Here is a 24,894-nt window from a genome sequence, read left to right as displayed (position 1 = left end):
ACATCAATAACAACAATAATAACTACAACAATAATAACTACAACAACAATTAAAAAACAAGGGCAACAAAAGGGAAAAATAAATAAATATTAAAAATTAAATAAATAAAAAATTGTTTAGCCATTGCCCAATACCTCAATCTATCATTTTCCCCACAGATCTGGAAAAAAAACAAATGGCACTTCTACTATATCCTAACCCTAACCTGTCTATGGCTTTTGCATCCTATTTCACTGATGTGTCTGCATACTCCTGAGCCAGAACCACATTTCCATATTATTAAGACAAATTTAATATGTGTGTTAAGTTTAGTTTTTGTTTACAAGTCTATAAAATAGGTTCATCACTGCAAAACATTCCTGTTAGTTTTCTTTTTCAATGCTTATCTGCATTCAACTTAATATTATTCCAAGTCCCTGAATTACTTCTCCCACGCTTACAGACAACATTTTTAATGTAGTCACCTAAAGGGTAGAAGTCAAATCAAAATTATGACTGAAGATGTAGTGCAGATTCAGTCATTTCATGGGATAAATCTATATAATCTTTGAATGAAATGGGCTCAGAAAAATCTCTGAAGTTTATTTGCTTTACAAGGACTTAAAACAATTCTGATTTCCACAGAGTAGCTTGACAAAATATTTTGAGTAGTGTACAGGAAGAGTTTACAAAGGAGAGGAAGCATTAATTAGTAATAAGCAAAAGTCATACTGCATATAAGAAAAATATTTAGGGGTTTTGGTGATTAGCATTAAATGAATGTTGGCCTGGAGGAAAGTTTCTGGTGGTATCCTTGAGGGCTCCATATTTAGGTCTTTTTAGATCAGCTATTTTATTGCTGTTTTCTTGATCAATGACTTGAGTGACAATATATAAAATATAAAAGGTAAACTTAACAAATGTCACATAACACAAAGTTTACAAAAACAGTGAATACAGCAGCTGACAGAATCAATTCTAAAAGTTCCTGACTGACAATACTAATGTGTCAAATCTAACAGGAGAAAAATTACCTTGGATCCACATGGAAAGCTACCCTGAACCAAAAAGTCAAATATAAATGCATGGGGCTGAAAAGATACAATTTAGTAAAAGCATATGTATAGAACAGACTTGATGGTTTTAATCAGCTGTAATTGCAATACAAATCAGATGATGATATAATTCTGCTGGAGAAGTAACTACTATTTGTCTCTGGACAGCCAGCACCGAGTATACTCCCTGGGCCACTGAAATCGCCACAAATGCTGTTTGATTTCAGGCTACTTAAGAGAACACAATTTATAGCTATGCTAATTAGATGACCCTAAAAGATTGTGACATCTGTTAGGGAAACCAATTAAGGGAAGCAACTGAGATTATAAGGAACCGAGATATTTTTTCATATAAGAATGTGTTGAAATTCTTCATTCTGGATTGAAATTCTAAGTCAATGGTGTCAGTGGTTGGAGAGTTGGCTCAAAGAGCAGAAATGAGTAGGACTTGCATGCATGAGACCCTGGGCTGGTTTGATCCCTGGTATTGTGCAGTAGGATGGTGCTTTGATCTTTCTTATGGAATAAATCTTTAAAAAAAGAAAAAAAAAAAGTCAGAGCTTCCAAATAATAAAATCATTTTCTCCAGAGAGTCAGGTCCTTGGCAGTAGGAGCAATAAAGGGTATCATAAAATAAAATAAAATAAAATAAAATAAAATAAAATAAAATAAAATAAAAAGGGAACCCTTAGTCTTAATATTCTTCAATTTAAAAAGTTACGAAATTACCAAAAAAGGGGGGGGCTGGGTAAATAGCAGTGTGGTTATGCAAAAAGACTTTCATGCCTGAGGTTCTATAGGTTGCAGGTTCAATTCCCAGCACCACCATAAGCCAGAGAAGAAAGAAGAGGAAGGAAGGAAGGAAGGAAGGAAGGAAGGAAGGAAGGAAAGAAGGAAGGAAGGAAGGAAGGAAGGAGCAGACAGGGAGGGAGGGATGGAGGAAGACAGGAAGGAAGGGAGGAAGGGAAGAAGAAAGTTGTGTTTCGAAAAAGCTGAAAACACCACTGGGAGCCAGTGTTATGGGAGGAACAAGATACAGTGGGAAATGCCTGAGGCTGGAGATGAGATAGACAAGTTCCACACACTCAAGCTCACTACTTTCTGGTTGTGTGACCATAATCACTATGTCAGTAAGTATCTATTGGGCACACATTAGGTGCAAGAGTATGCTAGATAACTGAGGACATAACATAATAAAATAATCCCAGCACTATTCTCATAGGGCTCCTGCCTCAGCACAAATATGGAAAATATCTTGCCTGAGAGAACTGCTATTAGCACACAGAGTACAGGACTTCAACTTGGTGAAGGAAGACAGAGTATCAACCAACTTATACCTAAACCTCAACTATCTTCCTAACTTTATACTGAGGATTAAAAGAGATCATACACATTCCTTTATAGTAACAGTTGGCAGTTAGTAAGTGCTCAACAACTCTAAGGTACTCCCAAAGAAAATGTTCCTTTCTTTTTGCTGACAAAGCACAAGTTAACTCATTTAAAACACATTCCAATATTTGCGGAGAGCTAGCTAGGGCTCAGGCATCCCTTCAGCAACTCTCAGGAGGGAGGGAAAGGCTCGCTAGATGTCAATGGGTGAGCAAGAGAGGACTATTTGGAGTCTTGGTGCCTGATTGTAGAAAAGACTCTAACTTGGGGGTGAGAGTGTTTTGCAGATGCCTATCACAAAGAGATGAGAAACTGTACCCATGTGTCAAAAATTGTACTGTTATCCACTAGTCTCCCAATAAAGTGAGTCATGGATTCCATCTGGGATGACGGAGAAGATTCTGCTGGCCTAAGTACAATTGCTTCACACTAACTGGGTATTCTCCTTCAACCTCAAGAATAAATAGTCACAAATGACCAGCAAAACCCCCATACACCAGAAAACCAACTGAAACTGATGAGTTCTCTGCAACCACAAAAGCAGCTACCAACACACAGGAAATGGGATGCTTAGAGCAGTAAAATCAGAAGTTCTCACAGTGCAACTCTAGGAACCCTGTTCTCACAGGGTGACTCTGGGACCTCAGTGGAGTTAGGTGGTATTTGGAGATATTTTCAGGGAAACTATAAGATCAAATCTATTTTTGTAATAATTCTAAAACATTATTTACCTTACCATCATTCTTTTAGCAGTTTTCCAAGGGGCTATACAACATATAGTGGTATCACTGCCCTAGTAGCTAATGAAATGTATGTTCATGTACTCTGGAGTTTTCTGGAATCTTGTAACATAAGCACTTTGAAGTATTCAGTAATTTAAGAGTACAAAGGGTCATAAGACGAAATAACTTGAGAGCTACCAAACTAAATACTTTTACTGCCTTCCCCCCACCCCCCACCCCCCCGCCTGCCACCAGGTTATCACTGGGGCTCAGTGCCTACATGACTCCATAATTCCTAGTGGCCATTCCCCACCCCACACATTCTTCTTTTTCTTTCTGCTTGGTAGAGGGTAACAGAGAGAAGGGGAGAGGGGAAGGAGTGGGAATGGGAGGAAGAAAGAAAGAAACAGACAGGAAAAGACACATAACAGCACTGTTCCATCACTCATGAAGGTTGCCCCTACAGTTAAACTAAATGATTCTGCCCCTGCAAAACTGAAGAGAACTATTAAAAGACTTAATAGGGAAACAGCAAACACTACGCAACGTGATGTTTGCGACAAAGATCACACAGAGCAAAGTAAAGGCTGCATGAAGAAAATTGTGGATTGAATCTGAATTGCAGCCAAATGAAGAGGGGCATTTTGGGGGATGCAATCAAAATCACAATTGCATAGATGGGAAAATAAATTTGACTGTTTCTGATCTCAACCGGAAAGTTCCCTTCAAATATGCTCCAGCAATTTTCATCTTAATTGCACCTCGCTGATCTAGAGAATTATAAAAGACACTGCAGCAGTAAAAATTCAAGAACTCAAGGTTAAAACACAATGTAGTTTCCTAAAAGCTTTAGGACCTGAAAAGAAATCTTTCTTTACACATAATTTCAGTTTTTAAATGCTCAAGGTAATACAATTTTTTTTCTGATTAGAAAATAATGTTAATATGTTTTAAATAAAATCACATCTTCTTGAAGTCACTTTAAGAACTGCAACACTAAAGCATCTGTGGTATCTAAGTCATACATGGTGACCTACATACAGAAACTCACTACTCTACTTATTTTTTATTATTGCCACTGTGGTTATCACTGGGCCTTAGTGTCTGCACAAAAAATCCACCACTCACAGCAGCCATTTTTTCCCCTTTTATTAATTTTTTTCTTCTCTTTAACAGGCAGAGAAGAACTGAAGGGGGAGGAGGAGATAGAGAGACAAGAAGACATCTGCAGATCTGCTTCACCACCCATGAAGCTTCCCCGTGCAGGTGGGCTTTGGGTACAAAGACTGTACTATTCAACTGTTAATTGCCTGGGGGCTTTGAGTATAATTATGGCTCATTAAAAATATATGTCCTAGGAGGGAGAAAGACAGGGAGAGAGAGATTTAGAAGATTAAAATTTGTGTAAATATGAAAATTCCTTTAGTTAGGATTCAAGGCCAACTCAAAGATACCAAACTCATCTTAACACTTGACATTGTACATTGAGGTGCTCATCTAGTAAATAAACATATTAATGCCATTTCACAAGCATCTACTTTTGCTAAGAACCAAGCTAAACTCTTGCCATTACTCTCATTCAATCATCACATCTCCATGGGGAAGGTTTTCTTCCTTTCCTCTTTCTTCCCCTCTCCTCCATCCCTCCTGTTTCCATCTTGTTACTGCCACCAGGGTTATTGGTGGGGCTTAGTGCTGGCACTACTAATCCACACCTCCCAGTACACAATTTTTCCTTTTTTTTCTTCCTTTTATTTTCCTATTTTTTGACAGGAGAGAGAAATTTAAGGGCAGATAGTGGGAGAAAGAAAAGACACTTGCAGATCTGCTTCAATGTTCCTGAAACACTATCTCCCCCCCCCCCCCCCCCAGTTGAGGAACAAGGGCTCCAACCAGAGTACTTGCACAAGGTAATGTGCACTTAACTGAGCATACCACGGCCCAACCCCTGGGTATAATTTCTTTTACAGATAAAAAGCACTGGGGCTAAGGTGAAAAACAGAAAAAAAGAAATGACTGATAAACTTCCGGGGGCAGGGCTATGGAGCAGCAGCAGCTGTGTTTCTATCCTGTGGTCTCCTGGGTCAACTAGGAATACCAAAAGAGATCACCTGAGACCACAAGACAGGACTAAAACGACTTCAGGAACCAACCAAATCATCAGAGAGTGCAAACACGTGTGGCTCATGGCCAGACTGGAGCCTAAGGAGAGATTGAGCAACTGGTAACAGTCCGGCAGTTTACCAGTTGAGGCACCACCTCCAGTTTGTTTCACCAACAAAAAGACAGCTGAAGGGAGAAAAAGACTCCGCTAAGACTCACCAAATGCAACTGTGAGTCTCCACTGCTACTGCCCCAGAGGCTAGAGCAGCAGGGGGGAGGCCCTGTGTTGACATCAGAGGACAGAGAACTGACCAGGAAACTCAGAGGAAGATCTATACCTCAATAGCCTAGCAGTGGGGCTGTATAATGGGAGCCTTTAAACATTGTTCTCAGGACCAGGAGGTGGCACACCTGGTTAAGCACACACATTATAGTGTGCAAGGCCCCAGGTCCCCACCTGCAGGGGGAAAGCTTCACAAGTTGTAAATCAAGGCTGCAGGTGTCTCTCTGTATCTCTCCCTTTTTATCTCCCCTCCCCCCTCAGTTTCTCTCTGTATCCAATAATAAATTAATTAATTAATTAATTTAAAAAAGCATTGTTCTCCTGATGAGAATATGGTGAATAATTGCCTAAGAACCTACAGACTATAAACAAGACTGATGTAGAAACTCACTGGACACAGCAGTGCTGCGCAGCTGGGCAGAGAACCTGAATTGAGCCTGGAGCTTTGGTTCCTTGGAGTGTGAGAGTCTCTTTGCACAACCACTGTATCTCTCCCCCACTCTGCTTTATCTCTTGGTAAGGAGTAAGTGATTAAGCTAAGAAGCCTACTTATAGCTTAAAAGCTCTCAGGCTCCCATAGCCTACAGGGAAGAAAAAAAAAAAGAGCCTAAGGCACTGTGCTCCAACTCAGGGATTAAAATAAGATTGAAACAACTGTTGATTTCCACAACTATGAACTTTTTAAGTACCTTTCTTAGACATAAGTCAATCCAAGCAAGAGTGATCAATAATTTGAAAAAGTACTGAGAGAGGGACCTCATAACATACTATATAGAATGGTTAAACCAACAAGAAGAAATATTGGAGAAATGAACCAGGACAAGAGTCCAGCTAAAAGCGCCCCAAAGGTTGAACCACAAAATAATGAGGTCAACATCCAAACATTAGTTAAGGAAATAGTCACAGGAGTGAATAAAGAGTTTGAAAGAATTTTCATCAGAAATGAAGAAACAACAAATGAGACTCTGGGAGAAAACACTAATTATCTCAAGGTTATTAGAGAGCTGAAAAAGATGAGCTAAGAACACAACTAGCTGAACAAGCTAAAACAATTATCAGAACAGGGTAATAAACCAGATGAACTCCAGAAAACAGTAGAGGGGAGAGAGAATAGAATAAATGAGGCTGAAGACAAAATAAGCAAGATTGAGGATGAATTAGAGACAATTAAAAAAGAAGTAAGAGATCTCAAAAAGAGACTAAGAGATATGGACACTGTTTTCAGGCCATCTTGGATGGAAGTTGAAGAAATCATGTTAAATGAAATAAGTCAGAAACAGAAGGATGAATATGGGATGATCTCACTCTCTGGCAGAAAGTGAAAAACAAGATCAGCAGAGAAAACACAAGTAGAACCTGAACTGGAATTGTTGTATTGCACCAAAGTAAAAGACTTGGGTTGGGGGGGGGGGATATAGGTCCAAAAGATGACAGAGGACCTAGTGGGGGTTATATTCATTGTCATATGGAAAACTGGGAAATATTATGCATGTACAAACTATTGTATTTAGTGTCAAATGTAAAACATTAATTCCCCAACAAAGAAATTAAAAAAAAAAAAAAAAGAAAGAAAGAAAGAAACAGAAGCATGAATATGGGATGATCTCACTGACAGGCAGAAGTTGAAAAACAAGATCAGAAAACACAAATAGAACCTGAACTGGAGTTGGTGTATTGCACCAAAGTAAAAGATATGGGAGTGTAGGGGGAAGTACAGGTCCTAGAAAAGGATGATAGAGGATCTAGTGAGAGAGGTGGTATTGTTACATGGAAAATTGAGAAATGTTATGCCTGTACCAGCTACTATATTTACTGCTGACTGTAAAACATTAATCCCACAATTAAGAAATTTAAAAAAGAAAGAGATATTGAAAACAAGAACAGAAACATATGGGATGACTTCAAAAGAAACAATATACACATTATTGGCTTGCCAGAGGAAGAGAGGGAGGGGAAGAAAGCATTCTATAGGACATAATAGCTGAGAACTTCTCTAATACAGACAACATAAAAGACATAAAGGTTCAAGAAGCCCAGAGGGTCCAAACAGAATTAATCTAGACTTAAAGACACCAAGATACATCATATTTACAATGGAAAAGAAAAAGGATAAAGAAAGAATCCTGAAGGCTGCAAGAGAGAAACAAAAAGTCACCTACAGAGGAAAGCCTATAAGATTAGCAGCAGACTTCTCCACACAAACACTACAGGCCAAAAGACAATGGCAAGATATCTATCGAGTGCTCAATGAGAAAGGCTTTCAACCAAGACTGCTGTATCCTGCAAGACTGTCATTCAGACTAGATGGAGGCATAAAAACCTTCTCAGACAAGCAACAGTTGTAAGAACCAACTATCACTAAGCCTGCCCTGAAAGAAGTTCTGAAAGGTCTCCTATAAACAGTCAGACCACCATAAATAGGCCATCTATCAGAACACTCTAAAACTCTACAAGAATGGTGTTAAAATATCTTCAATCTTTGATATCAATAAATGTCAGTGGCCTGAATTCACCTATTAAAAGACACAGAGTAGGAAGATGGATCAGAAAACACAACCCAACAATATGCTGTCTGCAGGGAGCGCACATTAACTCAACAAGACAAACACAGACTCAAAGTGAAAGGATGGAAAACTATCATACAAGCCAACGGCCCACAAAAAGGGCAGGAACAGCTATTCTCATATCTGACACAATAGACTTTAAAATAAATAAAATTTTAAAAGACAGGGATGGACACTACTTAATGCTCACAGGATGAGTCAATCAAGAGGACTTAACAATTGTTAACATCTATGCACCCAATGCAAAGCCATCTAAATACATCAAACATCTACTGAAAGAGCTACAGCAATATAGTAACAGCAACACCCCACTCTCTCAACTTGACAGATCATCCAGGGAGAAAATCAATAAAAACATGAGGGAGCTACATGAGGACATAGATAAACTATAAGTATTAGACATTTTCAGAATCATTCACCACAAGAAACTGGAATACACATTCTACTCAAGTCCACATGGGTCATTATCAAGGATACACCATATGTTAGGCCACAAAGACAGCATCAGCAAATTCAAGAGCATTGAAATCATCCCAAACCACAGTGGAGTTAAACTAACACTTAACAATCAACAAAAGATTAGTAATAGTCCCAAAATGTGGAAGCTCAACAGTACACTCCTTAACAACTACTGGGTCAAAGAGGAAATAGAGGAAGAAATCAAATTGTTTCGAGAGTTCAATGAAAATGAAGACACAGGAGTAGGGCTAAAGCGCAGTGGATTAAGCGCACGTGGCGCAAAGCGCAAGGACTGGCGTGAGGATCCCGGTTCGAGCCTCCGGCTCCCCACCTGCACGGGAGTTGCTTCACAGGCGACTCCCTCCATTTCTCCCTCCTCTCTCCATTTCTCTCTGTCCTATCCAACAACAACAACAACATCAATAACAACAACAATAAATCAACAAGGACAACAAAAAGGGAATAAATATTAAAAAGATTAATTAAAAAAAAAAAAGAAAAGAAAATGAAGACACAAGCTATCAAAATATTTGGGACACAACTAAGAACTGAGAGTGAAGTTCATAGCCATACAAGCACACATTAGGAAACAAGAGAAAGCACAAATAAACAACCTGATTGCACACCTTAAAGAACTATAAGAAGAAAAAAGGAACCCTAAAGCAAACAGGACAGAAATAAGTAATGTTAGGGCAGAAATAAGTAACTTTGAAAAAAAGAAAACCATACAATAGATCAACAAAAGTAAATGTTGGTTTTTCAAAAGAGTGAACAAAATCGACAAACTTTTAGCCAAACTCACAAAAGAAAAAAGAGAGAAGACCCAAATAAATTGGATCGTAAATGAAAGAGGAGATATCACAACAAAACTACAGAAATTCAACATAATATGTGAGACTTCTATGAACAACTATATGCCACCAAGCTAGAGAACCTGGAAGAAATGGACCATTTCCTAGATACCTACAAACTTGCAAAATTAAATAAAGAGGAACTAGGTAATATGAACAAGCCCATCACAGCCAACAAAATTGAAACAGTTATCAAAAACCTCCCCAAGAATAAAAGTCCTGGACCAGATGGTTTTATAAATAAATTCTACAAGACCTTCAAGGAAGAGTTAATACCTCTACTTTTAAAAGTCTTCCAGAAGATAGAAGACACAGGAATACTCCCTTCCAGCTTCTATGAAACCAACATTATTCTGATACCAAAAGCAGATAGGGGCACAACCAATAAAGAAAACTAGACCAGTATCTCTGATGAACACAGATGCTAAAATATTGAATAAAATTCTAGCCAACTAGATACAGCAGTATATTAAAAAGACTGTTCATTATGACCAAGTGGGGTTTTATCCCAGGGCTGCAAGGTTGGTTTGATATATGTAAACCAATCAACATGATCCACCACATCAATAAAAGACCAAAAACCACATGGTCATATCAACAGATGCAGAGAAAGCCTTTGAGAAAATCCAACATCCCTTTATGATCAAAATGCTACAATAAATGGGAACAAATGGAAAATTCCTGAAGATAGCAGAGTCTATATATAGCAAACCTATAGCCAACATCATACTCAATGGTGAAAAACTGGAAGCATTTCTCCTCAGCCATATATAAATTTAATGCTATCCCCTTCAAGATCCCAACCACATTTTTTTAGGAGAATAGAATAAATGCTACAAATGTTTATCTGGAACCAGAAAAGACCTATAATTGCCAAAATAATCTTGAGAAGAAAGAACAGAATTGGAGGCATCACACTCCTAGATCTCAAATTGTATTATAGGGCCAATGTAATCAAAACTGCTTGGTATTGGAACATGAACAGACACACTGACCAGTGGAATAGAATTGAGCGCCCAGAAGTAAGCCCCCACACCTATGGACATCTACTCTGTGAAAAAGACACCCAGACTATTAAATGAGGAAAGATGAGTCTCTTCAACAAATGGTGTTAGAAAAATGGGTTGAAACATGCAGAAGAATGAAACTGAACCACTGTATTTCACCAAATACAAAAGTAAATTCCAAGTGGATCAAGGACTTGGATGTTAGACCACAAACTATCAGATACTTAGAGGAAAATATTGGTAGAACTCTTTTCCGCATAAATTTTAAAGACATCTTCAGTGAAACGAATCCAAGTACAAAGAAGATTAAGGCAAGTATAAACCTATTGGACTACATCCAATTAAAAAGCTTCTGCACAGCAAAAGAAACCAATACCCAAACCAAGAGACTCCTCACAAAATGGAAGAAGATCTTTACATGCTATACATTAGACAAGAGGCTAATAACCAAAATATATAGAGCTTGCCAAACTCAACCACAAGGAAACAAATAACCCTATCTAAAAATGGGGAAAGGACATGGACAGTATATTTACCAGAGAAGAAATCCAAAAGGCCGAGAAATATATGAAAAGATGCTCCAAGTCTTTGATTGTCAGAGAAATGCAAATAAAGACAACAATGAGACACCACTTCACTAATGTATGTGAGAATGTCATACATCAGAAAAGGTACCCGCAACAAATGATGGAGAGGTTGTGCGGTCAAAGGAGCCCTCCTGCTGGTGGGAATGTAAATTGGTCCAACCTCTGTGGAGAGAAGTCTGGAGAACTCTCAGAAGGCTAAAAATGAGCCTACCCTATGATCCTGCAATTTCTCTCCTGGGGATATATCCTAAGGAACCTAACACACCCATCCAAAAAGATTTATGTATAACTATGTTCATAGCAGCACAATTTGTAATAGCCAAAACCTGGAAGCAACCCAGGTGTCCAACAACAGATGAGTAGCTGAGCAAGTTGTGGTATATATATACACACAATGGAATAGTACTCAGCTATTAAAAATAGTGATTTCACTATTTTCAGCCCATCTTGGATGGAGCTTGAAAAATTCATGTTAAGTGAAATAAGTCAGAAACAGAAGGATGAATATGGGATGATCTCACTCTCAGGCAGAAGTTGAAAAACAAGATCAAACAGAAAACACAAGTAAAACCTGAACTGGAGTTGGTGTATTGCACTAAAGTAAAAGACTCTGGGGTGGGTTGGGGGGAGAATACAGGCCCTGGAAAAAGATGACAGAGGGCCTAGTGGGTATTGTATTGTTATGTGGAAAACTAAGAAATGATATGCATGTACAAACTATTGTATTTACTGTCGACTGTAAAGCATGAATCCTCCAATAAAGAAATTTTAAAAAGTGACTTATTAAGGTCATGTGGGAGTCATATCCATATATGTCTACCCACAGATTCTCTGCAATTTCTCAGCAGTAAGCTATCACTAACTACATTCATGGTTAGTTTTCTTTGGTCTGGAAGAGAATAACACAGAAAATAATTAAAGTAGCAGGTTTAGTCTTTCAAAGGGTCTCATTGAACTCTGATTTCTGAAACATTCCTTAAGTAATATGGTTGTTTTTCCCCCTTGATATTGAACTTCTGCTTTCCTTCTGGAAGCATAGAGTTGTGGTAGCTGTCACCAGCAGAGAATGTCAATAGCCTATATAGTCTGTTCCTAATAAAAAACCCTGGACTTAAGTCTTGAATTCCATTTCTCTCGATAGAAATGCCACAGGCATGTTGATATATTTCACTGTTAGAGAAAGGAACATGTCTGCATGACCTCTCCCAGTAGGATGGAGAAGATACAGGAAGTTGCCAACAGAATTTCTGCAGACTCCACCTGATGCATTCTCTTCCCATGCTGATTCTGCTGTGTGCATCTGACTAATACTAATCTTGAGTCCATCAGGTTCTCTTAGTGATTTGCTGAACATGCATTTTGTCATCATGAGATTCTTGAGTTCAATCCCAAAACCCAGAGACAAACAACAAATACAGCAACCAAAACACCTCACAGGAGAAACTCAATCAGCAAAACAGAGACATACTTCTCTGGATTGTCTGGAAACTTGATCCGCAATTCTTGGTTTTTGTATGATCTCTTTTCAAACGTGAGAATCATTTTCTTCACTGAGCTTTCATCCAATGGTTCTTCCTGGTATAAAGGGACAAGAGCAATAATTTCAGTCCAAAGGTATTTCTTACCCACTCTCAACTAAATTCTTTCCAGTGGCTTTTACATGCTACCTGCCTCCTACCTTTTAGGCTTTAAAAAAATAATAATAATAATAATAATAATAATAATATATACTTTATCTCTCACCAGAATGAAGGTCAAAGATATCACCAGAATGAAGATTAAGTATTTACATCACATACAACATTGTATCACTCTGAGAATTTTCCATGCAATACAGGTTAAGACTCAGTTCAGGTGTTAAAAGATTCAATCATTCAAAAAGTATTTCTTGACCATACTGCTTGGTATAGGAATTAAGAAATAATATTAGAGAATATTATTTATTATTTACTTTGCCTTCCTTTGTTTAATAGGCAAAATGACACTCAGACTTTTAAAGGAATTTGTTCAAGGTCTAACCCTGAGTTAGTAACAGCAGGACTCAATCTTTCTTCCACAACAGGGGTCAGATTAGATTCAGCCCTCTAGCTATTTTAGTAGATAAGAATGGTTGTTAGTTAGCAACAGTCACTGTTTTGTGGGTTTTTTTTTTTAATTATTTATTTTTATTTGATAGGACAGAGAGAAACTGAGAGGGTTGGGGGAGATACAAGGAAGAGAGAAAGACAGACACCTAAAGCCCTCCTTCACTGCTTGTGAAACTTCCCTCTTACAGAGGATTAGGGATTTGAACTCAGATCCTTATGCATGGTAACATGTGCTCAGCTAAGTGCACCACTGCATGGCCTCTTCTTTCGTGTTTCTTTCTTTTTTTGTTATTTAAAGGTTTGTTTTGCTTTTTTTTTTACCTTTTGTTGCCCTTGTTTATCATTGTCATTGTTGTTATTATTGTTATTGCTGTCATTGTTGGATAGGACAGAGAGAAATAGAGAGAAGAGGGGAAGACATAGAGGGGGAGAGAAAGATATACACCTGCAGACCTGCTTCACTGTCTGTGAAGAGACCCCCTCCAGGTGGGGAGGCAGGGGCTCGAACCGGGATCCTGATCTCAGAGGAAGCATAAAAATGCTAGTAGAATATACCAGCTAGGGAGTTGGGCAGTAGCGCAGCAGGATAAGCACATGTGGCGTGAAGTGCAAGGACTGGTGTTACGGATCCTGGTTGAAACACCCGGCTCCCCACCTGCAGGAGAGTCACTTCACAGGTGGTGAAGCAGGTCTGCAGGTATCTGTCTTTCTCTCCCCCTCTCTGTCTTCCCCTCCTCTCTCCATTTGTCTTTGTTCTATACAACAACGACATCAGTAACAACAACAATAAAAAAAAAACAAGGGCAACAAAAGGGAAAATAGATAAATATAAAAAAATTTAAAGTGTTTTTAAAAAAGAGAATATACTTGCTAGTAGAGTCTTATGTCATACATTGGAATAAGGCCTACCAAAATTAATAAAATGAATTTTTCAAAATAAAAGTATTTTCTCTCAACCTCAAAAAAACCCCTACAAATTCTTAAGTGAGCAATACCTATAAATTTATTTGAAGAATGGCATGTTTCTTAGATTTTATCAATGATTCTCAATCTTTTAGGTACTCTCTTAAACTCCCTTCCCATCCTCCCTCATCCACCAGTGTCTACAGTTTTTAAAAGAATGAGTACTTGGCATAAAGCAAAGTCAAAGTCCTGGATCAATCAAGACTCAGAGGCTAACTTCACAATTTACAAACCATATCTTTACTGAATCCTGAACCTGCCAGCAAATCCAATTGGCTTCACCTCATAAAGAAAAGTCCTTTACATGGCCTATCAATAGAACAAGGATAACCTGGAAGGATCTGGCCCAGATCATCTCTCTAACCCTAAGCCCAGGCAAATGTCCCTGCTGGTGGGCCATATCAATTTGTTTACTGATAACTCTCGGGTGTCCATCATAGTGTCTGGTACACTGCAAGCATTGACTGAAGATATGTGGGAGGGAGAGAAGAAAAAATGACTACCTGTGTCCTACAAGGGCATAAAACTGACCTAACGAGATGATATGTGGTGATCCAGGAAGTGGGAAAAGTGAATGAAGTATTGAACTCTCAAGCATGAGGTCGTAGGTTCAATCCCTGGCAATACATATCCTGGAGTGATGCTCTGGTTTTCTCCCCTTCTCTCTCTCTCTCTATTAAATAGATATGTCTACATAAAATTGTCTTATGAGCTAGATCACACTATATTAATATAAACTGTTATTATTAACAACAGGCATAATTTACTCCTCATGCCAATAAACTAAAATAAATAAATAAGCTAAATTTCTAGAGAAGAACTAAAGTACTTTCAGGTAACCACAATATTCACTGCTTTCCTTTCCCTTAGCTAATATCTTGCTCACCCTATAGAAAAGAAAAAAGGGGGACTGGACAGTGGCACACCTGGTAGAGTGCACATGCTATATACAGTGTGTAAGGACCAGGGTTCAAGCCTTCAGTCTCCCACCTGCACAAGCAGGTGAAGCAATGCTGCAGGTGTCTCTATCACTCTCCCTCTCGACCACCCACTTCCCTCTCAATTTATGTCTCTATCTAATAAATAAGCATTTTTTTAAAAGGGAGGGAAATTGTCAGTCTTCCTACTGCTTCTGTAGGATTACCAAAGTCTTAGCCTCTCCAGGATTTGGCCTTCACTCCTTTAATTTCTCTTCCACACTGGGGGAAAACTGAATTATCAGTCTTAGTCATCGGCCTCAGCAGTATCTCCAATAGCTCAACGTCAGAAACCAGAGGGAGATTTCAGAAAGATGAATGCTGGTGATGTAACACAAAAAGGACAATAATATTTTACTGATTCATGTGACTTAACAGAGGCAAACATCACTTGTTTTTCATCAGCTGGGATTCTGGTGGCAGTGAGAAAATAACTCCTGGACTTGTAGTCTTCCATGTGTCATTTTTACAAAGTGATCTCTTTTTTCCTGCCCCTTAACAGAAGGTCTGGTCCCACATTACATTTCTGTCTCCCAGGCTAGAAACCACTTACCCATGACAGCTTCTATCCTAATCCTCCAGTACCAGCCTTGCCCTACACGGGAATTATACCTGCCAATTAACTGCTGCTGCAGGGCTAACAGATTGAACAAAAGCTAGTGAGGAGGGAGGGAAGATGTGCTGCACGTACTGTTTGTCTCGGCCCCGCAGGGCTGCTGTCCTCAGAGAGGAAAAGCAGGGCTCACTGTCTCCTACTACTGATTGCTTCCGCCACAGAACACCATCACCTTTTAGGGGCAGACCCCAAAATTGACAGTGGGTACAAAAGCTGATGAGGAAAGAGTTACTGTCATAACACACTAAAAGACTTTTTTGGAATATGAGTTAATTTCTTCTTCTTTTCCTTCTCTTTCTCCTCAGATTCACACTCCAGCTTCATTTTAAAATCCAAACTTAGCATCATGTCTTTGAGGGAACAAAACAAAAAACCAACTGGTTCTTAAGAATCTATCTCTGGGGCCGGGTGGTGGCACACCTGGTTAAGTGCTCACATCACAGTGCACAAGGACCCAAGTTCAAGTCCTTGGTCCCCCCCCTGCAGGGGGAAAGCTTCACGAGTGGTGAAGTAGGGCTGCAGGTGTCTCTCTCCCTCTCAATTTCCCCCTTCCCTCTCAATTTCTCTCTGCCTCTATCCAATAATAAATAATAAAATAAAAAAAATTAAAAGAAAAGAAAAAGAATCTATCTCCATAATTCATACTGAATAAAATACCAGAATGAAACAAGTTAACACGTAAAGGATGCAGAAGACACAAAGACAAGGCCCTTTTATTTTTTTATACTGATATTTTACCTCTACCATTTTTCATTTTGATCCTCTATACATTCAATAAATATTAAGTAAGAGCCTTAATAAGCACAGAGATTCAACTGTGAACAAAACAGAGTTAATTCCTATTTCCACTGGAGGTTAGAGAGAGGATATTAAAGGAGTAAAATAGGCAATCAGGAATTTTTACGAGGACAATATACAGAATAAGGAGATAAAGAAAGGACAGAATGAAATTTGCAGGGCTACCACAGGAGTAGGAGAGATTCCTCTGAGGAGGAAACCAAACAGTGCCTTCCTTACTGAGCATTTTTTCTAATCACATCTAAATATTACACCTAATCCCTTACCTTGCCCTTGAATGGCTCCTCCTTTGTTGCTCTTCTAATACCATTTCCACTAACTGAAAACCCTTTAGTCTGCTTGTTCAGTAAAGTTCCGTTTCTTCCACTTGTTTCATAAAGTTCTATGCTGAGTGGGCAGGGAGGTGGTGCAGTGGAATGGGGCGCTGACCCCTTCAGGCATGACCTCCTGAGTTTGATCTTCAGCATGTGCCAGAATGATGCTCTGAGGTAAGTACTTTTTAAAAATATTTATCTGGATACGTAGATACTGGGAGCATATCTATTAATGATAGTTATGTCTTCCTATTGGATTGATCCTCTGACCAATATGTGGTGTCCATGTCTGTCTCTTTTTACCTTCTTTGCCTGAAAAGTGTATTTTATCTGATATTAGAATAGCTATTCCTGTTCTCTTTTTCTTTTTTGCATTATTGGCTTGGAGTACCTTGTTATTTCCTTTGTGACAACTGACAGGCTACAGATTGTTTTATATTTTCAGTACAGTCTTCACTAAATTGCATAAGATATATGTAAAACTTTTATAACAGTCTGTGCATTACGTGACTTTAGTCACATGTTTGTAAGTTTTCTGAGCACAGTGAAAATCCAAGCCGTTACCATATTTTGTACACCCAGTAAATTAGATGCATTTTAACTTACGATATTTCAACTTATACAACGGGTTTCTCAGGATGTAACCCCATCATGTTAAAGAAGACCTAGATTCAAAAATGCCTCTCCTTTTTTTTATATTTATTTATTTATTTCCTTTTGTTGCCCTTGTTTTATTGTTGTAGTTTTTATTGCTGTTATTGATGTCATTGTTGTTGGGTAGGACAGAGAGAAATGGAGAGGAGGGGAAGACAGAGAGGGAGAGAGAAAGACAGACACCTGCTGCAGACCTGCTTCACCCACTGTGAAGCGACTCCTCTGCAGGTGGGGAGCCAGAGGTTCGAACCGGGACCCTTATGCTGCTCCTTGCGTTCTGTGCCACGTGAGCTTAACCTGCTGCACTACCGCCCGACTCCCAACCCCTCCTTTTTTATTTTGAAAAGCAAGTGCCTTCTTGGGGCTGGAGAGAGCTCACAGGACAGCATAACTGCATTTGTGATACATGTGACTACAGTTCAAGGCCCAGCCCATAAGACATGCTGCGACAACAGAGAAAGCTCTGGTGTTGTGCTATCTCTCTCTCTGAATGAAAAAGTGGTACATGTACACACGTACACACACACACACACACACACACACACACACAACCTTTCAAATGTCCTCTGTATGATCTAGGATGCCTCCCTGGCCCTCCTCAGTCAACACCAACAAGTCCATAGTTCAATACTTGCATAAATACATCATGCAGAATGGTAAAGAAAAAAAGAAAAAGAAAAAAAAAAAGGAAATCAATCCTATATGTATAGTCTTTATACTATGCAAATGCTGATTTTATGTATTTATTTGTTTGTTTGTTTGTTTGTTTTCAGCTAGAAAGAATGAGACTGGTAGACTGAGAGACCACAGCCCCAAAGCCTCCTTCACAGCAGTGGGGGGGCTGGACTCAAGCCTGGGTAGTGCACAGGGAAAGCAGCATACAAGGTGAGCTAGTTGGATAGCCTTTTGCTTTTCCAACTCCACGAACCAACTTAACTTTCATGTCAACACTGTGAAATAAGTGTCCTTAGCCTGTTTCACAGATGAAGTTGCAGAGTTCAGGGAAATTGGGCTCAAAATCACACTCTGGAGATAGTGTGTCTGGGCCAGTTATATCAGTGACCTTACCTCTTCCTCTTCCTCCTCACCGTCTCTGTCAATGATCTGAAGCAGCCTTTTCTTATCATCATCGACTTCCTCTGCCACAGCCAGCTCCTCTTCCCGATAGCGGCCACGTTCTCGAGTACCAGCTTGCCTCCGTCGCATTTTCAAGTCTTCCTCTTCATCATCTCGGGGACGTTTTGTGCCCCTATTGGGCTGAGAGATCAAAAGAAACATAGGATGTTAGAGCTGGAAAAAGATATAAAAGGGCATAAGCAGAAAATTTTCTGCATGCTTTGTAGAATGCTCCAGCTGAAAAGCACCAGGGCAAATAATTTCCCCCCACAAAATAGAATAAAGTGGCTATGTTACATGCCTGTCATGATTCTATAAATACACAGTTAAAGTAACCTACAAGGTACTTTTCTTACACAGACTTTTTCACCATGCAAAGGTTTACTACTTCACGAAATTTCTGTATAGACAGAAATCAGAGGAACCAATGTGTTCAAATGGGACACTAGGTTTAACTTTATTAGTTAGGATACAATCCCCAACATAACCCTTAACACCTGGTCTTAATTTATGACTAAGAAAGTAGTTACAAGTAGTTACACAGAGAATATTACATATGTAGCTTCCAAGGATCCACCACACTCCAAATCTCTACTGTAAAGAAAAGTCGAATAAGGATCAGAGGTTAAATATTACCCAAGGTCACAAAACCAGCAGCAGCACGAAAAACAAAACTGACTTCTCCAAAGTTCTTTCCACCGTGCTCACTTCACTTCTGACACCACAAACTATACAGAAGTTCTTTAACACCGTTGCTTTTCATTAAATTAAAATAAAACAGGGCTCTCTCTACTCTAGCGTAGGAGAGCACACAAGGTACACAAGGACTGGGGCCCAAATCCCCAGTCCTCATCTGCAGGGGGAAGCTTCACAAGTACTGAAGCAATGCTGCAAGTCTCTCTCTCTCTCTTTCTCTCTCTCTCTCTCTCTCTCTCTCTCACTTTCTCTCTCTCTCCCTCTCTCCCTCCCTATCTCCCGTCCCTCTCTCAATTTCTCTCTGTCCTAACCCATACAAAAGCAAACAAAGAGGAGGAGGGGAACAGAACTGTGCACTGTAGCACAGGTCTCTAACAGCTCAATGTCTCTATTCAACTCAGGCTGCAACTAGTGCAACTTTTGTCATTTAATCACTCTCGATCTTTGTTTCTTCACTGTGTGGAGATGGAGAGCTCACTTTCTCCTGTGAAGTTAGTAAAAGGGTTTGTGTGTATGTGAGTTTCTATCATTTTTGCCAGCTTTACTGACATTAACTGACATATATAGCACTGTTACATTTAAGATGTATAATGTGAAAATTCAAGCAATGTACTTATTGTGAAACGATTCATACACACACAAGAAAAATGGGTGGCCATGAGTGGTAGAGTTGTCAGACAGACATTAAGCCCCAGTGATAATGATAATCCTGGTGGGAAAGGAAGGGAGAAAATATGTTTAAAATAAACAATAATAAATAAATAAAATTACTATGAGGTAATCCACATAAGTTTCTGCCTTCCCCAACAGAAGACACCTATATTAGGCTCCTCAATGAACTTTTCTTTTTATTATAATACTTGTATAAACCAACAGCATGCTAGGTGCAAAATAGCATGCTACTACCACAAAGGAGAAAATGGTACATTCGCTGACAGTCTACTAAATTGTTTGGTGAGAGCAAACTTCTAGGATATGCTTTGCATATCTTGGCTTATGACCTGTAACCCATGTTATTACTGAACCCCACTATCCAGTAGTAGAAAAATCATTCCCCATCAGATGCATGTACCCCTCCGACTTCACGAACAAGGAGCTTCAGTAAATCTAAATATATGGCACTGCTAAGAAAATTCACATTAGGCAATTTGGCTTGTGGGGTAACTGGTTTTTTTTTTTTTTTTAAATTCTGTTCCTAGTCTTCCTGGAACAGATTATCATTTCATATATTCACTCTCTATTGAATGAAAAGCAAGGGATGAGCAGAGAGAAAAGGGGAAGGGAAAAAAGAAGGAAGTTAACCAGAGACTATGGGAAAGGAGGTGATGGCGCTCATGTGAGAAGGTAAAGGGAAGGTAGACTGATCCTAATGGAAGAAAGGCTTCGAAGGAGAGCTCTGTCCTCCTCAGCAGGTGAGGAACTCCAGCCCCTTGGAGCACTAACTCTCTCAGGCTCATAAAACAAGCCCTGCTGAGATTCTGATTAGCGCGAGTCTGCTCCAACAGCCAAGTCAAGGCATGAGGCCCGGAGTTTTCTATAGAAAGGAGTCTTCTGAACTGTTTAACTCAGAAGGCAGAGAAGAAAAGGCCTATAATAAAATGGAGAAAAAGTACAAAACAGAAATAATAATGACAGTATTTCTTTTCAACACATCCTTTGGTCCATTTCTAGAAAATAGACAACTTCAGGTGTCAGGGAGCAGTTTCATTTTAAACCTCTAATCATTTCCACTGAAATAGCACTTTCCTCCTGTAAAATTTAAAAATACCTCTTATAGTCTTCACCAAGTCTCTAGGGAAGAGGAGTAGTTAGCAGTTCTATTTTATAAGCAGGGAGGCAGGAGGATACCTGCAATCCCTTAATGAATTCTTACAAAAACAATGTGGTGACTGCTAGAAGTTGAAACTGATCTCTGAGAAGTTTGTTAATCTAATGTGATTTCAGGACCCTAAGTAAGACAGATTTGAGGGGTTTCCCAGCCAACACCTATTCATATGTAACATGAGGAAGTGGGGGCAAAGGGACAGATGGGGATGGATATTTGAGATGAACAACTCAGATGTTTATGAATGGTCTAAGCACAACATCCTTCAAAGGCAATCTTTTGTTTCACTAACAGTTTTTCTCAACTCTCTTCTCAGAGTATCCTGTCCAGCTACATTTATCTCCCCTTAGGCCAACTCTGTGGCACAGCATACACAGCCCACTAGGATGCTCTGGCATGGCTCTTTCAACAACCTGTCTTTTCCTCTTCTACAGCTGGGTGAACCTAAGGCCCCGATATATTATATTTCAGTATTTTCCTCTCACAAGACAAAACTCTAAGAACTTCTGCTCCTTGCTTCTCCTCTTAATCCTCAAATGTCCCTTTTCCAAGCACTACCATTACAAACAGACTATGTCCAACTCATTACTGAAATTTGGCCACTCTGAACAGTAAAGGTTACTGTTCTTTTCTTTAACAAACATGTATAAGGACTACGTAGGCAACTGTAGATAGACGTGTAAATAACACAAACACTGCTTTGCCATCAAAGGTCTAGGACACAGCTATTTGAATAAATATAATGCAAAGCAGATGTAATTAAATTTTTCTTAATACTGGGTGCCAGGCAGTGGCACACCCAGTTGAGCGCACATGTTATCATGTGCAAGGACCCCAGGTTCAAGCCCCCCAGTTCCCACCTGCAGGGGGGAAGCTTCATGAGCAGTAAAGTAGTGCTATAGGTATCTCTGTCTTTCTACCCCCTTCCCTCTCAATTTTCCTCTTATCAAGATAAATTAAATAAGTATTAAAATGTTTAATATAGGGAGTCGGGCTGTAGCGCAGCGGGTTAAGCACAGGTGGCGCAAAGCACAAGGACCGGCATAAGGATCCTGGTTTGAGCCCCGGCTCCCCACCTGCAGGGGAGTCGCTTCACAGGCGGTGAAGCAGGTCTGCAGGTATCTTTCTCTCCTCCTCTCTGTCTTCCCCTCCTCTCTCCATTTCTCTCTGTCCTATCCAACAACAACGACAACAACAATAATAACTACAACAATAAAACAACAAGGGCAACAAAAGGGAATAAATAAAATAAAATAAAAACTAAAAATAAAATAAAATAAAATGTTTAATATATTTTAAAGATAAAAATAAACAGGTAAAATTAATTTTAGTAATGCTATATAATCTAATATAACCAAACCATGACATTTCAATATGCTATTCATATAAAAAAAAATTAAGGCCAAATTTTATTTTCTCTTTTTTTCCATACTAAGTCTTTGGGATTTGGTAGGTGTTAATACATTTAAGGTCTGTTTCAATAAAGACTAGCCTTAATTCACCTGCCCAACAGCTACATAAGGCTATTAGCTACCATATTAGATAGCAGAGGTCCACAAGGACTTCCATCTGAAGGGTTCTTATTCCCTGAAAAAGCCAAAATAGGACTGTTTTTCCATCAGTGTTGAGTGAAATGTACGCTATAAAGCTGCTGTCCTGACTGTGAAAAGTTTCCACTAAAAATGGGGAAGCTAACAATACTTTGATCCAGAATAAACTCTAAAGCTATATTTACTCAATATTCACCACTGAGGAAGTGACTAGTCACACAAACAAAGCAAAAATATGTAAACAGAGAAGATGCTCAGAGCTGTCAAACTAATTTCACTACAGAAATACCAGAGGGCTCTGAATACATAGTAGGAATACCACACCCTCAGTCTTTCAGAGGTCCAGAGCTCAGACCAAAGCTCTCCTTGTATCTTACATAACCGGTCCTAAAAGGTGTAAGCCATTCTTACCAGTCACCCACAGAGATTAATTTGTTTTGGTATATCTGAAAGATGTTTGGAATCTCTCAAGATGAAGGAGTGACAAAAGAAACTGTCATTAATGAAATCATTTCTTTGCTTCCATTGTCACAGAACAAGAAGAAAAAAATTATTAACTTAATTTCTGATGTGCCAGAACATCAGCCTTTAAGGATTTTTACAATAGCCTACATTCCCTGCCTTCCTCCCAACAGAAAGTGAGTAGTATTCACACTCACTGAGCATTTGCCACCATCCAGCCGTCTCGCCATACAGCTGGTAGACTTACTAGGATACACTAATGGTAAGCTGAAAGATTATATATGTACAAATCTTTTACTTTGCAAAAATCCTGAAGCTGTGTGTATATGTGTATGAGAGATAGGGAAGAGAAAGAGATGGATGATATATATCCCTACTGAAAATAAAAATCACGGCATCTCCATGAAAGTTCTGAAAGAGTTAAAAAAAATAATTAAATAAGCCATCTGCCTAAGATACTCCCTGTGTACCCAGACAATATTCAGCCTAAGCTTTAGGTTTCATTTCCCCCCACCTTTTTTTTTTTTAATTAAAAAGCAGTGAGAAGCTGTAGCTATAATGAGGGGCTATGGGAACATGCAGTTATATTGGGCTCAAAGTAATGTACCATAGGAAGCGGCTACATCACCAGAACGAATCCTAAATTAAAACTCCACTATGAAACCAACTCCATTTCCTCTTAGCATGCAATCAGTATTATCGCATTTATGGTCTGTCTCGACCTCAATTAGACTTAGGAGTGGGGTGGGGGGAGAAAAAGGGACTTCTATAATAAGCAATAATGGTATCATTATGATAAATTATGAAAACACACCGTGCAATTATTAATATGAAGAGCACATTTGTACTAGATTATAATAGTGTAGGCATGCATGGGGAGGGGGGTCTAAATATAGCTGAATGATCCAAGTTGCTTGGCTAAGGAAAGGAGGTAATTTTCATAAAAAGTACTTTCATATGAAAGGAGGAAAATATATGTTCAGTTCTGTTAAGGAAATGGAAAATGGAAAAAGAAACCTTTAGTAATCTTATATAATAAACCCAGGAATTCTCCATTGAGCACTAAGGAGCTCAGATAACTTTCAGAAGAAAGAAGGAAGGAAAAGGAGAAGGAGAATGCTTTCAAAGTGAGACAGGTGCAAAGTGTTGGCTCCTAAATAACAAATAATAGCAAAGATTCAGAAATCCGAGGTTGGAGGAAGAGAGAAAATGTAGTTTATTCCTCTCTTTATAGAAATAGGGCAATCCAGAGCTGGGAGATACCTCACCCAGCACCACATGGGAGCAGCCGAGACAGAGCCAAACACCACAGATGGTGGAGCTGTGCTGCTGTGTCTGGCATCTATTTCTCTCAAAATAAATAAATAAATAAATAATAAAAAAATTAAAGAGTAGAAAGTTGCATCTAGGGAGTTGGGCAGTAGTGCAGCAGGTTAAGCGCAGGTGGCTCAAAGGAGTAAAGATCCTGGTTCGAGCCCCCGGCTCCCCACCTGCAGGGGTGTCACTTCACAAATGGTGAAGCAGGTCTGCAGGTGTCTTTCTCTCCCCCTCTCTGTCTTCCCCTCCTCTCTCCATTTCTCTGTACTATCCAACAACGACATCGATAACAACAATAATAACTACAACAATAAAAAAACAAGGGCAACAAAAAGGAAATAAATATTTTTTAAAAAGGTACATCTGGGATGCATCTCAGATATACATACATAAGGCCCTGAGTTCATTGCCCAGTACCTCATTAAAAAAAAAAAAAAAGTAAAATAAATAAATAAATCGCACATGGCGTGAAGTGCAAGGACTGGCTTAAGGATCCTGGTTCAAGCCCCTGGCTCCCCAC

At 39.1% G+C, this 24,894-nt stretch overlaps 1 protein-coding gene across 1 annotated transcript in view; it reads right to left on the bottom strand.

Annotated features, from left to right (window-relative positions):
• The window catches only part of CTNNBL1 (catenin beta like 1), a 212,165-nt gene that overhangs the window by 147,107 nt on the left and 40,164 nt on the right, over positions 1–24,894 (bottom strand). The window contains exons 2-3 of the mRNA XM_007518449.2: positions 18,477–18,665; positions 12,468–12,574 (exon numbers count right to left, since the gene is read on the bottom strand). Coding sequence (XP_007518511.1) covers positions 12,468–12,574; positions 18,477–18,665 — 296 coding nt within the window. The remainder of the gene's footprint in view (positions 1–12,467; positions 12,575–18,476; positions 18,666–24,894) is intronic.

The sequence above is a fragment of the Erinaceus europaeus genome, chromosome 1, assembly GCF_950295315.1.
Source record: "Erinaceus europaeus chromosome 1, mEriEur2.1, whole genome shotgun sequence".
Classification (NCBI taxonomy): domain Eukaryota; kingdom Metazoa; phylum Chordata; class Mammalia; order Eulipotyphla; family Erinaceidae; genus Erinaceus; species Erinaceus europaeus.
This window is presented reverse-complemented; position numbering and strand designations above follow the sequence as displayed.